At 43.3% G+C, this 13,168-nt stretch overlaps 1 protein-coding gene across 7 annotated transcripts in view; it reads left to right on the forward strand.

The window, feature by feature from the left end:
• The window catches only part of CDH12 (cadherin 12), a 601,545-nt gene that overhangs the window by 554,793 nt on the left and 33,584 nt on the right, over positions 1–13,168 (forward strand). For all 7 annotated transcript variants that reach the window (XM_083519265.1, XM_083519262.1, XM_083519269.1 and 4 more), the window contains one exon: positions 3,593–3,780. In XM_083519265.1, the coding sequence (XP_083375391.1) occupies positions 3,593–3,780 (188 nt within the window). The remainder of the gene's footprint in view (positions 1–3,592; positions 3,781–13,168) is intronic.

A 13,168-nucleotide genomic window follows, 5' to 3' on the forward strand; every position in this document is an offset into this window, starting at 1 on the left:
AAATTTGAACAAAGGAAGATGAACACATGCTTTGAAAGGCAGCTGCATGCTTTTTAATTTGTTCTCTTCTTACATCCCCCCCCCCCGCCCCATTTTTAGTCAAAGGGAAATAGCAAAGTGGATTTAACATTTTACCCTTCAGTTGAGTGAAAACATGCATTGTTTGTTTTCATTACTTCCCTTAACAGCATGCTGCCAAGGTAAGAGCCATTAAGATGTTCCATATGTTACTGAGGTACCATTACTGAAGGATGGTGGCAGCCTAATTACACAGTACATCATTGAAAATCTGAGTTTGGCAGGAGCTGAAGAATCCTTCAGAGTTTCAGATTAATCCAAATGACCCTGGCTTTTATTGCTGCTGAATTTCTGGAAATGCAACAGAATGCCAAGTTGCTGTAAATAAAACACTGCAGCCTAAACAATTTGAAATAAGTAATATACAACTGCCTTGACTCACATATTCCCTTCATTGTAGAGCCAGCCATATTTCTTAAAACAGAAAACAAGCTCCTCATTGACTGGGATGTTTTTGCAACTTTGTAAGTGTAGAAAAGGGACAACCAGCATTAGAAATTCACCCATTGTTTTATGCTGACCTAGACCACGAAAAATAAGGCACCAAAGCCCTTCTCAAATACACAAATTTAACAATGTCTTGTGCAATATCTGTTCAATCAAGCCCAGCCCAACCCACCAGCCATGTACACTGGCCTTGACAAATTTCTTGTTACTGTTCCCTACCTGGGGTTGCAAAAACGGGAGTGCTGTCAAGTGGTTGGCAGGCCAGATGGCATGGTTGGTGGACCTAGTCAGAAGCTATACACGTTTGATTTACGAACAAGTAAAAGAAATCTAGAGGGCTAGATTTGTTATTGAAACCTACAATGACATACCCTCCAACATTTCTCCAATGAAAATAGGGATGTCCTAAGGAAAAGCGGGATCAAATCAGAAACTGGGATGGCTTCTGTAAATCTGGGACTGAAAACTAGGGATACTTGAAGCGTCTGTATTATAATAATATAATCGTAAACCTGTTTTCTGATGGCTTCCCACCTGCACTACTCTATCTAGCCCTTTTGAACCATTTTAGGTGCTTTTGAGTGTTAAAAATGAATTCAGTCTCCAAGTTGGTAGTGCCATTTCTTGCCTCTGAAAAATGACATTTTCTGCCTCTGGTTTGAGGTCAGGAAACAGGAATGAAGGAAAGAGATGGCTTCCCTCCTACTATTTTCCCATTCCCTCACAGTCTACAGAAAAGCAGAATGCGTGTATCTGTGTGTGCGGCTCTGTGTCACTCTGTTCATGTATGTGTCAAATTGCCTGCCTGAATATTTGTGTTTCTGCCTGTTTCCCTGCCCTGTGTGTCTGCATCTGTACAAACCTTGGGCTGGAAAAAAAGGTAGCCACTCCTGTTTTATAGTATCCTACTTTTCACCCATTGAATTAAATGGGTTTCTATGTAGTTTCTCTCCCATCCAAGCACTGTCCAGACATAGGTTTTCCTATTTGTTTGTTTGCATGTACCCTCCAATTTGAAATGCTCTTCTATAAGTAGTTTATAGCTGTAGCAAGGTTTTAGGCCATGTGCTTTTATACCATACGTGGACACGGCAAAATCAGACGCACCTCTTTCCCTGATTTATTGACACTAGAGATGTATCTTTTTAAGACCCACCTTATTTCTGTAATTTCAAGTAGTTTAAAACTGATTTTTAATATTGTATGATACTGTGTTCCAATGCTAATACTGTATTTTAATTGTTGTAACCCATCCTGGGTCCTTAGGGTGAAGGATGGGTAAAAACAATAATAGTCAAGAGAGCTGAACTTTCTGAATTGAATATATTTACTTAGCCTTGGTATGAATGGAATCAGGCCAACGGGCCTAACAAACCGGGAAACCCTCATTCCAGCATGATTAATTTCTAGAGAAACCAAGCTCACAGGAAGCATCCCTCTCCCCTGCTTGCGTCAAGAACCTCTCTTGAAGTACAAAAGGAGGTGGGAAATGACTTCACTAAAATTGATTAGCACAAAATCCCTGACTTCTGTTTTTGATGAAACGTTAAAATTATAGCTTCCTCTGAAATGATTAAGGAAAATGTTGAGGACATTCTTCTTCCTCAGTAGAATACGAGTGCCTTGTAGCAGTGGGAGCCATTCTGTCAAAATTATGAAGCTGTTAACATTCTTGCAACAGACTCGGGCAGTGAGAACTTCTAGCAGCAAAATGGCTTTATTCCAGTCCAGTTGTTTTAGTTATGTCTAATGAACGTGCTATGTAGAAAACAATGTGAAATGCTTTGGTGAGAAAGACACTGTGGTGTATGCACACCAACTTTTTGCAGACACCTGTTTGCTGCTACACTATTGTAAGTGCAGCCCCCAGTGTAAAAATAAAGTGCCTCTGGTTTTAGGGTTATCTCTGGATACTGAAGGGCCTATGACCAAAATAGGCATTGGGACCCTGCAGAATAGCAAAGAGATACAGAGCTATTGACACACTGGTGATATTGCAGCATAATCCGTTTTGGTGTTAGACGAACTTGACGTGATGCAACTTTGTCAAAAGCTGTGTTGAACCACATTTGCTCTTCGTGATTCAAGAGATATTACCTGAATGGCTGGTGTAATGGGAATAGCATTTAACGGCTTGGGATGTTTCATGGTTGATGCTTGCCCAAAACAAGACAACCAGGACATGGCTGCAGATCTAAAACTCTCCAATGCCCATTCCCCCCCCCCCCGGTTTATATTTAATGTATTTATTTATTAAATTTGTGTTGCACCTTTAAAATCAGAATTGGAAGGAAAAAATAGTTTTGGCGTGGCTATTATGATAGGGATTGTATAGTGTCTTAATGTGCTATATTAATGGTAGGAACGCAGGTGGCACTGTGGTCTAAATCTCTGAGCCTCTTGAGCTTGCTGATCAGAAGGTCGGTGGTTTGAATCCCTGAGATGGTGTGAGCTCCTGTTGCTCTGTCCCAGCTCCTGCCAACCTAGCAGTTCAAAAGCATGCCAGTGTAAGTAGATAAATAGGTACCACTGTGGCATGAAGGTAAAAGGCATTTCTGTGCACTCTGGTTTCCGTCACAGTGTTCTGTTGTGCCAGAAGCAGTTTAGTCATGCTGGTCACATGACCCAGAAAGCTGTCTGTGGACAAACACCAGCTCCCTCAGCCTGAAAGCAGCATGAGCGCCACAATCCCATAGTCACCTTTGACTGGACTTAGCCGTCCAGGAGTCCTTTACCTTTACCTTTTTACGTATATTAATAGTATAGTAGCAGCATGCATTACAACTACAGTAGTACCTCGGGTTAAGTACTTAATTTGTTCTGGAAGTCCGTTCTTAACCTGAAACTGTTCTTAACCTGAAGCACCACTTTAGCTAATGGGACCTCCTGCTGCTGCCAAGCCTCCGGAGCACAATTTCTGTTCTCATCCTGAAGCAAAGTTCTTAACCTGAAGCACTATTTCAGGGTTAGCGGAGTCTGTAACCTGAAGCGTATGTAACCCAAGGTACCACTGTATCTGTAATTTGCCAAGATTTCAGCTGAATAACTGATTATCAATTTTCCATAGGTATCTTCCACCTGAAAGTACCTGAAACATCTCTCATTGGTTCAGCCATTGGAAGAATCAGAGCGGTTGATCCTGACTCTGGGAAAAATGCAGAAATTGAATATACTATTGTTCCGGGAGATGGAGGGAACTTGTTTGACATCGGCACAGATGAGAACACCCAAGAAGGGGTCATCAAGCTGAAAAAGGTATTTCTTTTATTATTATTATTATTTATTGAATTTACATACTGCCCTATACCCGGAGGTCTCAGGGCGGTTCACAGAACAAAATCAAAATATAAAACCTCAAAATATATAATCAAAATACAAACAATCCAATAACCCCTCTCCCCTTGGAGATACATGATAGGTAGATAGTGGTTAACCTCAAAATTACTTCCCACAGTTAAATAGGTTGAAATCAGACTTACATCTTCCAGATGTTTAGGTCAAGAACTGCCTCCCTTCATAGCACCTAACCCACAAGAGAAACAAAAACCATCAGTAGAAGAGAGCAGCAACATGGTGTCCATGGTAAACCATTCTGTCAAGTGTATTAGGCAAGAGAGATCAGTTTAGATTTCTTGTTAACCAGAAGTCCATTTTTATCCTCAGCTGGTGATGGATAAATTGGTCATTTTTTGTTACTCTCCCTTTGCCATTTTCCCAATAAAGTCATACCTTCGGTTACAGCCACTTCAGGTTGCGTTTTTTTGGGTTACGGACTGCCGAAACCTGGAAGTACCGGAACGGGTTACTTCCTTTCAGCGGTCGCACATGCACAGAAGTGCTGAATCGCAACCCGTGCATGCGCAGCCGTGGGTTGCAAATACTGTGGGTTACGAACATGTATCCCGCATGGATCACGTTCGCAACCCGAGCACCCACTGTATACAGGTCTCTAAAATTCTGCATTAGCTTGTGGGTTGTTGTTGTTTTTTAAGTCCTTGTGAAAATTTGTCAGCATTTTAGTGTGTGGTTCTCCTGATATACACATTATTTTTCTTTTTAAAAACCAGTTTCCCCTAGCATAATGTATTCTAATGTTATTTTCACTCAAATATGCATCTGAATGCAGGTTTTACACTAATACGTGCATTTTATTTGCCTGAATAACTGCATTACAAAATTCAGCAAAGTGTAAGGTTTGAGGGATAACTGTGTTATCACACATTATGTTTGGAATTGTAAATTATGTGCATACACATTAAAATAAGTATGGAACTGGATTCCTTCCCCCACCCCCTCACATCCCCATCCTCGGCCCTGTTTCTATATTTACCTGGCACCAAGCTATCAGTCCAGCCCTATTGGAATCTTCCAATGGATAAACTTGTAGCTATGTAATCCCGCTGAAGGGCAAAGAGTCCATTGTATCTCCCAGCCAGGAAGCTGCTCTCTCCTGTGGTTTTCAAAAGCAAGTACATTTTCAGCTCAAATCAATCACTCTCTATAGTAACTAAGAGCTTGCGGCATTTCGTTTGACTATTGCAAGTGGGCCGTAAAGCTCTGAAGGAACAGAAATGGTGTTTTAAAAGCAAAAGCAAAATTAGTAGCCATAAAAGTTTTAGTACTTCACATGATTATGTGCCCAGTCTTTTGAGTGAGAGTATGGACGAAAAAATGGACAAGGTACCAGTCCTACACCATTCACACAAATAGAAATTGCATGAATAACTTGTAGAAGGCAAGATGTAAACACATACCCTCCAGTGTTTCTCAGATGAAAATAGGGACATCATTTTCTGTATCGAGAAGCTTCTCCTGCATTTGATCTTGCTGCACATGTATATGTCGTATGCACATATACATTTGTCACCTTGAGCCAATTAAAACCTCTCAGCCTAGCCTACATCACAGGATTGTTGCAAAGAAAAAGTGTGCAAGGGAAAGGATCGTGTACAAACCTTCCACCGGTAAATAGAATGAAATAAAATTTTAGCTGTAAGCTGCCACGAGTCCCTGTCAGGGGAAAAAGCGAAGAATAATAATACTGTGTTACCTCGGTTTACGAACTTAATCTGTTCCGGAAGTCTGTTCTTAAACCAAAACCATTCTTAAACTGAGGCGTGCTTTCCCTAATGAGGCCTCCCACTGCCAGTGCCCTTCCACTGTTTGGATTACATTCTTAGACCGAGGTAAAGTTCGCAAACTGGGACACTACTTCCGGTTTTGTGGAGTTTGTAAACAGGGCTGTTCTTAAACTGAGGTACCACTGTAATAGGAAACCGAGAGAATGATCAGGAACATACCAGAGAGTAAATCCTATTGAACTCAGTGGGACTTAATTCTGAGTAAAATTGCTTAGGGTTGCAATGTAAGGCTGCACAGTCTTTACCCAGTTAACTGGGAATAAGCTCCATTGAATACAGTGGAACTAACTTTTGAGTAGACGTGAAGACTTACAAGTGTGGGGCTCCATTTACAATAAAAGAATAAACATTCCAGTGTTCCCTAAGAATTGCTGGCTGCTGAAGCATTGCATTTAAAGAAGTTAAAGTGTAGCATCTTTCCTAGTTTGGCCATGGGAGCTTATAATTAGGAAGCAGGGCCCACAACAAATATGTGGACTCAATGAATGGGTGTTTGTTGGAAGCTGTTTCCCATATAGTTGTAGAAATGTCAGTCTCATCAGTGCAATGCCTTCCTTCTTGCAAGGTTTAAAAAAATGCTCCATACACATCAGTAGGCAATTCATTCAAATCATTTCCATTTTTCAACAGCTAACACACCAGAAAGGTAAAGGCAACAAACTGGGCCTAAAAAACTACCTGTGCAGCTATTTAAGATATGAATATTGCTTGGCCTTTGGAACTCTGTTTTCTTGGTGACACACACAGGGTCTGTCTGCCTGACAGCAATGACTGGAGTTTCTTAAGAGAATAGTTAAGGAGGTGTGAACTAAAAAGCGTGTTCTCCTTCATGGAGAGCACGTGTTGTGGTGGGGGCTTGCAAGACACCCACTGTTGCTGGGCAAAAAGAGTTTGGCCACCATTATCATTGTGCTGCCCGTTGCTGTGGAGATTCAAATTTTGCTATTTCATGATTGACACCCATAGCTCTTAAATACCCTGCACACAGCATTGAACTTCCTCTTTTCGCTGCGCACATCAGAACACCCGCCCTCCCTCCCTGTTTTCAAGTTGTTCGCTTGACCTTGCTATGGCTGTCATGGGGTTGTCTGCTTTTGGGGCAGGGGCCCGGTAGCAATTTTGTCCATCTGGCTGATTGGCTGGTGCTATTTGGTTTTTGCCTACTGCATAGCAAATCGTCACAACTTGTAAGATTACGGTTAGGCATTGGTTTATGGTTTGGTTGGTTGAGGGGCATGGATTGGCTGTGCCTGCCCCTCCAAAGTGCTGCTACTGCAGAGGTTTTCCATTAAAGGATCCTGGGGGCTCGCCATGCTTTTGTCCGAACCCCTGTCAAGGGGCTAGGGCCATGCAAGAGCCCCTGGGAGCATTTGGGGTGAGGTGAGGCATGGTTCCTAGTCCCCTCTCTCTCCCCAAAATGTTTTCCCCTTTCTGACTTTGCGGGCATGCAAATGTCAGTCTGTCCCTGGGCAGGGTCAGATAGTCGCAACCAATTCCTAAGCAACCACTCACATCGCTTGTAATTTTAATAAAGTTGTGGCCAAAACTATGCCAAAAACCTTAAACTAAAATTATGTATCAATTGTGTTTTATTCGGGGTGTCTTGGGGACTTCGACACGCAAGCCTGCAGAAGATCTGTGCCCCACTGGAACAAATAGCTCTAGAGATGGGGGCGCAATTGGGTGGCTTTGAATTCTAGAGTGAATTTGCCTGATCCACACCTCCTGGACCAATATGAGGATGAGATATGAGCCCACTTCAAAATCCTAACTCCTGCCAGAATCCATTATGAAGTAGCATACTATTTATTTCTTTTTCCACACATACCTGGAGCTGCTGGTGTGCACAGTTCCTGCCACATGAGTTGAAACTCTACCTGCATTTCTCCTCAGGCAGAGCAAGATATGAAGACATGCTCCTACTCTCAGGGAGTGCTCCAAATAGGCTTCCAAGGAGATTGAATAAAAGAAAACATCGCTGCCATGTGGTTTTCTTTTTTCCTCTCTCTACCACATAGCACATTTTCAACTCATATGGCGGAAACCATGCACAGACACTGCTGCAGGTGACTAGTGTCTGTTAAAAGAAAGAAAAAAGAGGAGAGTCTAAGGACTGGCTAACTTCTAAGTATTTCGAGGTTTATTTTTTAAAAATGTGTGTAGACTGACAAGAACCGTATCACAGCATTCAAAAGTGTACAAAATCTATTAAATGCAGATCTGCATGTTTGTGCAAGAGGTTTCAATTAGGATGCTTCATTAGAAATGTAAAAGAAAAAAAGTCTCAGAGACTTAGGATTTGAGAAGACCAACGTTTTATTCCCTATTCTCAAGCAAATCACTGAATAGAGATGGTCTGGGATAACTAACATTCAATCCAGAAAGTATTTGGGCTTGTTACTAATGCAAGTTTATAGTTTAACACTTGTCAGTCACTCTGTTGATGTAAAACAACAACAACAACATATACTTTTTTTAAGGAAGGAATAAAAACATATATGCTGGTGAAAAACAGGGTTGGCTGGAGGAAATTACAAGCCAGACCCTTTCCCTTATTATTTTCAATAGTTGTTGTAATCCAATACTGCTAAGCGGGAGGTATGTTTGTAGCACATCTGAAATCTCATAATGTGGCTGCTGACGCTGTGACTTTGAGCTTTGAGTTCCCAGGTACAACCTCTGTTATCTCTTAGAAAGGATCAAATGCATTTCCATTTGAGTATCTTGCGTCTTCTAGTGCCACATGGTGGTTGGCACTGAAACAGCAGCCAAAGGGAAGGGAAGTAAGCAAGCAAGCAAGTTCTACTGCCTTATTAGCATTGCAATCAATAAGCTTTTATGATCTCTAAGTGGATAAATAGATTCTTACGGTTCAGAAAGTTAATTCTGTCTCTTATACGTTAATGTCAGGCCTCCCAGGCATGTGAGCTGAACACAGCCCACCAGCAACCATCAAAAGAGGCCTACCATCAGTTCGACAAAGATCTTGCATTTTCTGTTTGTCCAGGACAGCAAAGTAGAGGAAACATCATCTACCTGCCAGGCCACAATATATGACTGGTGGGCTGTGTTAGGTACAGTTGCTCACAAGTTAGCTTGTTGTACACCTAGATAGTTCTCTCTCTCTCTCTATATATATATATATACAAAAGGAAGCATAAAAGCTATGTATAGGTAGTTGCCTTAATCCAACCAGGGTGCACACAGAGTTGTGGGCATGGAAGTGATGTCTCAGTCATGTCAAGGTAGGGGAATGCATGTGTGATAGAAATTTCTTTGAATCAGTGGAAAAGGTGGGCTGAAACTCACAATTCATTAACTTACCAGTATGAATGTGGGCTCATATATAATATTTCCATGCCTAAGCAACAGCAAGGCCTTTTAGGTAGCTGCCCCACAGCTGAAAAACAATGAAGGGGCAGATTGTTCCCTGGAACAAGTGTGGGGAACTGGTTTCTGGTTTTCCTAGAACAGGGATGGGGAAGTGGATCACTGCATCGTCGGTGCTGCTGAGAGCAAGCTCATTTGAATGTGAATTCTCTTTGCCCATGAGCTGATTGGTGCTGACAGCCAGGGGCACAACATGGGTGGAGGGCTAGGGGGGGGCATAGCCTCAAGCACATGATTTTGAGTAGGCATGAACCAAGCAACCCCTTTGCAGGAATCCCCATCCTACCCTGCCTGCCACTGGGGGGGGGGTCTCTGGGCGCCAGAGCCCGGCCTAGCCCTACCAAAGCATCCCTGACCCCCCCTCACTGAATGGCCATACGGCCAGCATTGGGTGGATGTGCCTGCCAAGGGCAGGCTCCACCCTGGACAGGACAGTTGGCAGGTGGTGCAGAGCAGCCCCTTACATCCTCTGTGCCATGCGCCTGTCTGACAGTGTCGGAGGTGAGGGCTTGAGTGGCGTGGCAGGTTTTGTTCACCCTCCACACCCCACTCCCGGCACATGTCCTGGGTGCCAGCAAGGGATGCAAAGCTGCTGCTGACAGCACATCCTCAAACGACTCCTTTAATAAATAATAATAACATTTTATTTATATCCTGCCCTCCCCAGCCAAAGCCGGGTTCAGAGCGGCTAACAACAGTAAAATAATACAGCATTCTAAAATCAATTCATTATAAAATCAGTTCAAATCAAATTGCTGAAAATGCCCTGGCTCTGGTGGAGGCCAGCCTAACCTCTCTGTGGCCCGGGACCTCCAAGGTGTTTTTGTTTGAAGACTGTAAGGTCCCACGTGGGACATACCAGGAGAGGCGGTCCCGTAGGTACGAGGGTCCTAGGCTTTATAGGGCTTTAAAGGTTAAAGCCAGCACCTTAAACCAGCACCGGGAGCCAGTGCAGCTGGTATAGCACTGGGTGAATGTGATCCCGCAGCAAGGACCCCGTAAGGAGTCTCGCTGTGGCATTCTGCACCCGCTGGAGTTTCTGGGTCAGTCTCAAGGGCAGCCCCTTGAATGGACTTTGAAGTCCATTTGCAGGATTCAAACCAAACATACACACACACCCATTTCCAGGTGTAGTCTGCAGTCTGCCTGTGATTCATACAGGTTTGATCACCTATGGAAGGTGGAGTCAGACCATCTTATTGGGCCACCTCACAAGCGGTGGTGAGATAATATTAAGACCTTTTAATATAATGTTTTAGTTGCATTGGGGTTCAGGCCAAGTTGCTGCTGCGCATTGGAATGGAGCAGTGGCAAGGTCAGCAAGGTGCGAATGAGCTGGCAGGAGCACCAGATTGGTTCCTCTGGTATATTTGCACCAGGCTGACCTCACTGCTGCCTTTGCCCATCTCCATCCTGCTTTGGATAGCAATTCAGCCAGAGAGATATCAGGTAAGCTTCGCGGCCCCACTGTGCCATCTGCTATCATTTAATTCAAAGTTCTGGTATTCTGTGATTAATACATGTATTAATTTTTTTGTTTCCTTAACTGATAGAAGAAACAGAAAGCCTGCTTGATGGGTTGTGCAACAAAGCATGTTGGCCCACAGGGGTGAACAAACCTCTTGTTTCATAACCTTCTGGAGACTGCATACCCTCCCCAACAAAAGAAAAACCAACAACAAATAGTGGGTTTGCAATATGTGACAGGTCAGGTGTTTTCGGCTTGGTGCGTCACACATTATGCAGGCCTGAAACAAAGAGAGCAAATGGGAACAGGTTTCTCTACACTGGGGTCTAAAGCACATTGATAATGCAGCATAGGAAAATGCCTGGCTGTTCCTATTCATGCAGTGCCTGCTCTGTGGATAAATATAGAAACTGTTTAGCTGTGCAAGTCTTCACAGATAGCAGACAGCACTGCGTGTCTCCTGTCACCGTGCGGAGACTGTGAATGAAGAGAAACACTTCCTTCTCGGTATTTGTGCTGTGTTTATTGCAGCAGCATATTCAATCAATTTCAGCCTGTATTGCATTCTCTGCTTCAAAATTTGATTTTTGCTTTAATTTTGAAAGAAAATGTTGTATTCTCCTTGTCTGCATGAAAGCAGAACCCGCCCCCCGCCCCACAAAAAAATCAGCATATTTTGTAGATTAGTACAGACAAGATGGAGTAAAATCCCAGGTTTCCATTTTACTTAATTGTTTGTAGCAGAACTGGGGAACCATAGATGTCTAGAGGTTGTTGGACTCCAATTCCCATCAGCCCTGAGAATTATGGGAGTTGGAGTTCAGCAGCTTCTGGAGAAACAATGGTACCCCAGCCCTGATTTATAACAATAGCTGGTATCCAGAACTAGTTGCACCATGATTATATTCACAATGGATGCATGTAGGAAGGAATCAGAATTCTGGTTAGTGCTTAACAAACTCATTGGCATGCTTCTCATGCTTTGCTCCTGCCTGCCATCCACGTGATTGACTAGGCTTCCTTCAAAGTTCCTCAGATGTTTCTCCAAGGAGGAACCTCCATAGTCACCTTCATGTCAGGCAAGATGTGGTGGCAACCAAACTCCCAAGTGTTTGCGGAGGGTATCAACAGATACCAATGCAACACAGACCATCTCAGTGCAGCCTACGTACCACAAAAATCAAAATGCACAGGTCATGGGAAATGTCGTCACAGAGCTCCTGAGTAATATTCTCAGGCTGAAATATGAAGCAGAAGTCTAATAAATCAGGACTATCTGATTGATTTTCATTGTCATCATTATTGAGTTCATTGAGTTCAATTAGTGCAATATAGGTTTGTTCATTCATGCTTCTTCCTCTGAATGATGTAGATTAATCTCCTTCTCTCTCTCTCTCAGAAACCTCTGAGCAATTTAGTCTGCAATCCTAACCCTACCTATCTGGGGAGTAATAGGTCTTACTTCCGATTAGTCATGGTTAGGATTATAGTGTTCATCAAGCTTATAAAATTAGATTTGTTTCTCTAAAATTTCCTCAGTCACTTCACCCAAGCAGGAATCTTAAAATTCACTTCAAAAATCTCACTTCTGTCAAACTTTGGCAACAGCTTTAGGATTGAGCTGCACATAAACACTGAAGAAATTCCCCTAGCCTTGTTGAAACACCTGTTGCTCCCTTTGAAACTCCTCAAATACCTTCATTGAGGAGAGCTCTGTGAATTCATCCCAAATAGCAATAAATACAGTGGCATAAGATTATTAGAAGAGCTTTGCTGAGACAGGCCCATGGCCCGTTTATCCAGCTTTCTGCTTACGCAGGGTCAAAGCAGATAGAAGCAGGCTCAATAGTATTATCCCACTCATGACCCCCCAGAAACTTGTACCCTTATCCTCCGCTAATCTATCTAATTCTCCTTTAAGCCTCTTTCCGTGTCCAGTAAGTCTGAGACGCCTTTGCCTGGTGACACTGTGGCCCATAGATTGCAGCAAAATACTGGGCAAAGTTTTGTCCAGTATCCTCTCTGTGTGATGGGCTTGTGGGGGAAAAGCTGTCTCATGAGCCCTGGAGCTCAGGGTCATCCTGCCCAGTGCCCACCCACCCTCAGGTTAGAGCCTTCACTGAGCAAGTTTGGGTTGCTGGTTGACATGGCCAGAAAGGAATTCTTCTCTCTCAACCTGATTGGCACTTGTTTGGGGTTTTTTCATCTCTCCTTCAGTGAAATTATGGCCTTCCTTCATTGGGCAGAAAACCATTGTTTGTATGAGGGTGGAAATGGCATTAGACAGGATCAACATAGTATGGGGGAGAACCCATAAGTGGCCTGAGGGAAGGATTGACCAGGGCACCCCCAAGCTTGGGGTATCTGCTTTGTTAGAATCTGCACCCAGTGACACCTTGCTTGCTGGTTTGTACCACAGCAAGGTTCAGCACTGGCTGACTCCCATGGAACAGGTTTGAGGTGGTCTATACCTGGCTTGATCCATTCCATCAACATGGGACTTGTGGAATGTTGAACTGGTCCTGGGACCCAATGCCATGCCAACCCTTACCCTGCCTTCTGCTATCAATAAAGATTTGGCCTGATTTTATCTCATCACACTCTGGTTATTTTGCTGCTCTCATGGGTCACATCGCGAGCCTGC

The sequence above is a fragment of the Podarcis liolepis genome (genome assembly GCF_965112155.1).
Source record: "Podarcis liolepis genome assembly, chromosome: 8".
In the NCBI taxonomy this organism is placed as follows: Eukaryota; Metazoa; Chordata; class Lepidosauria; order Squamata; family Lacertidae; genus Podarcis; species Podarcis liolepis.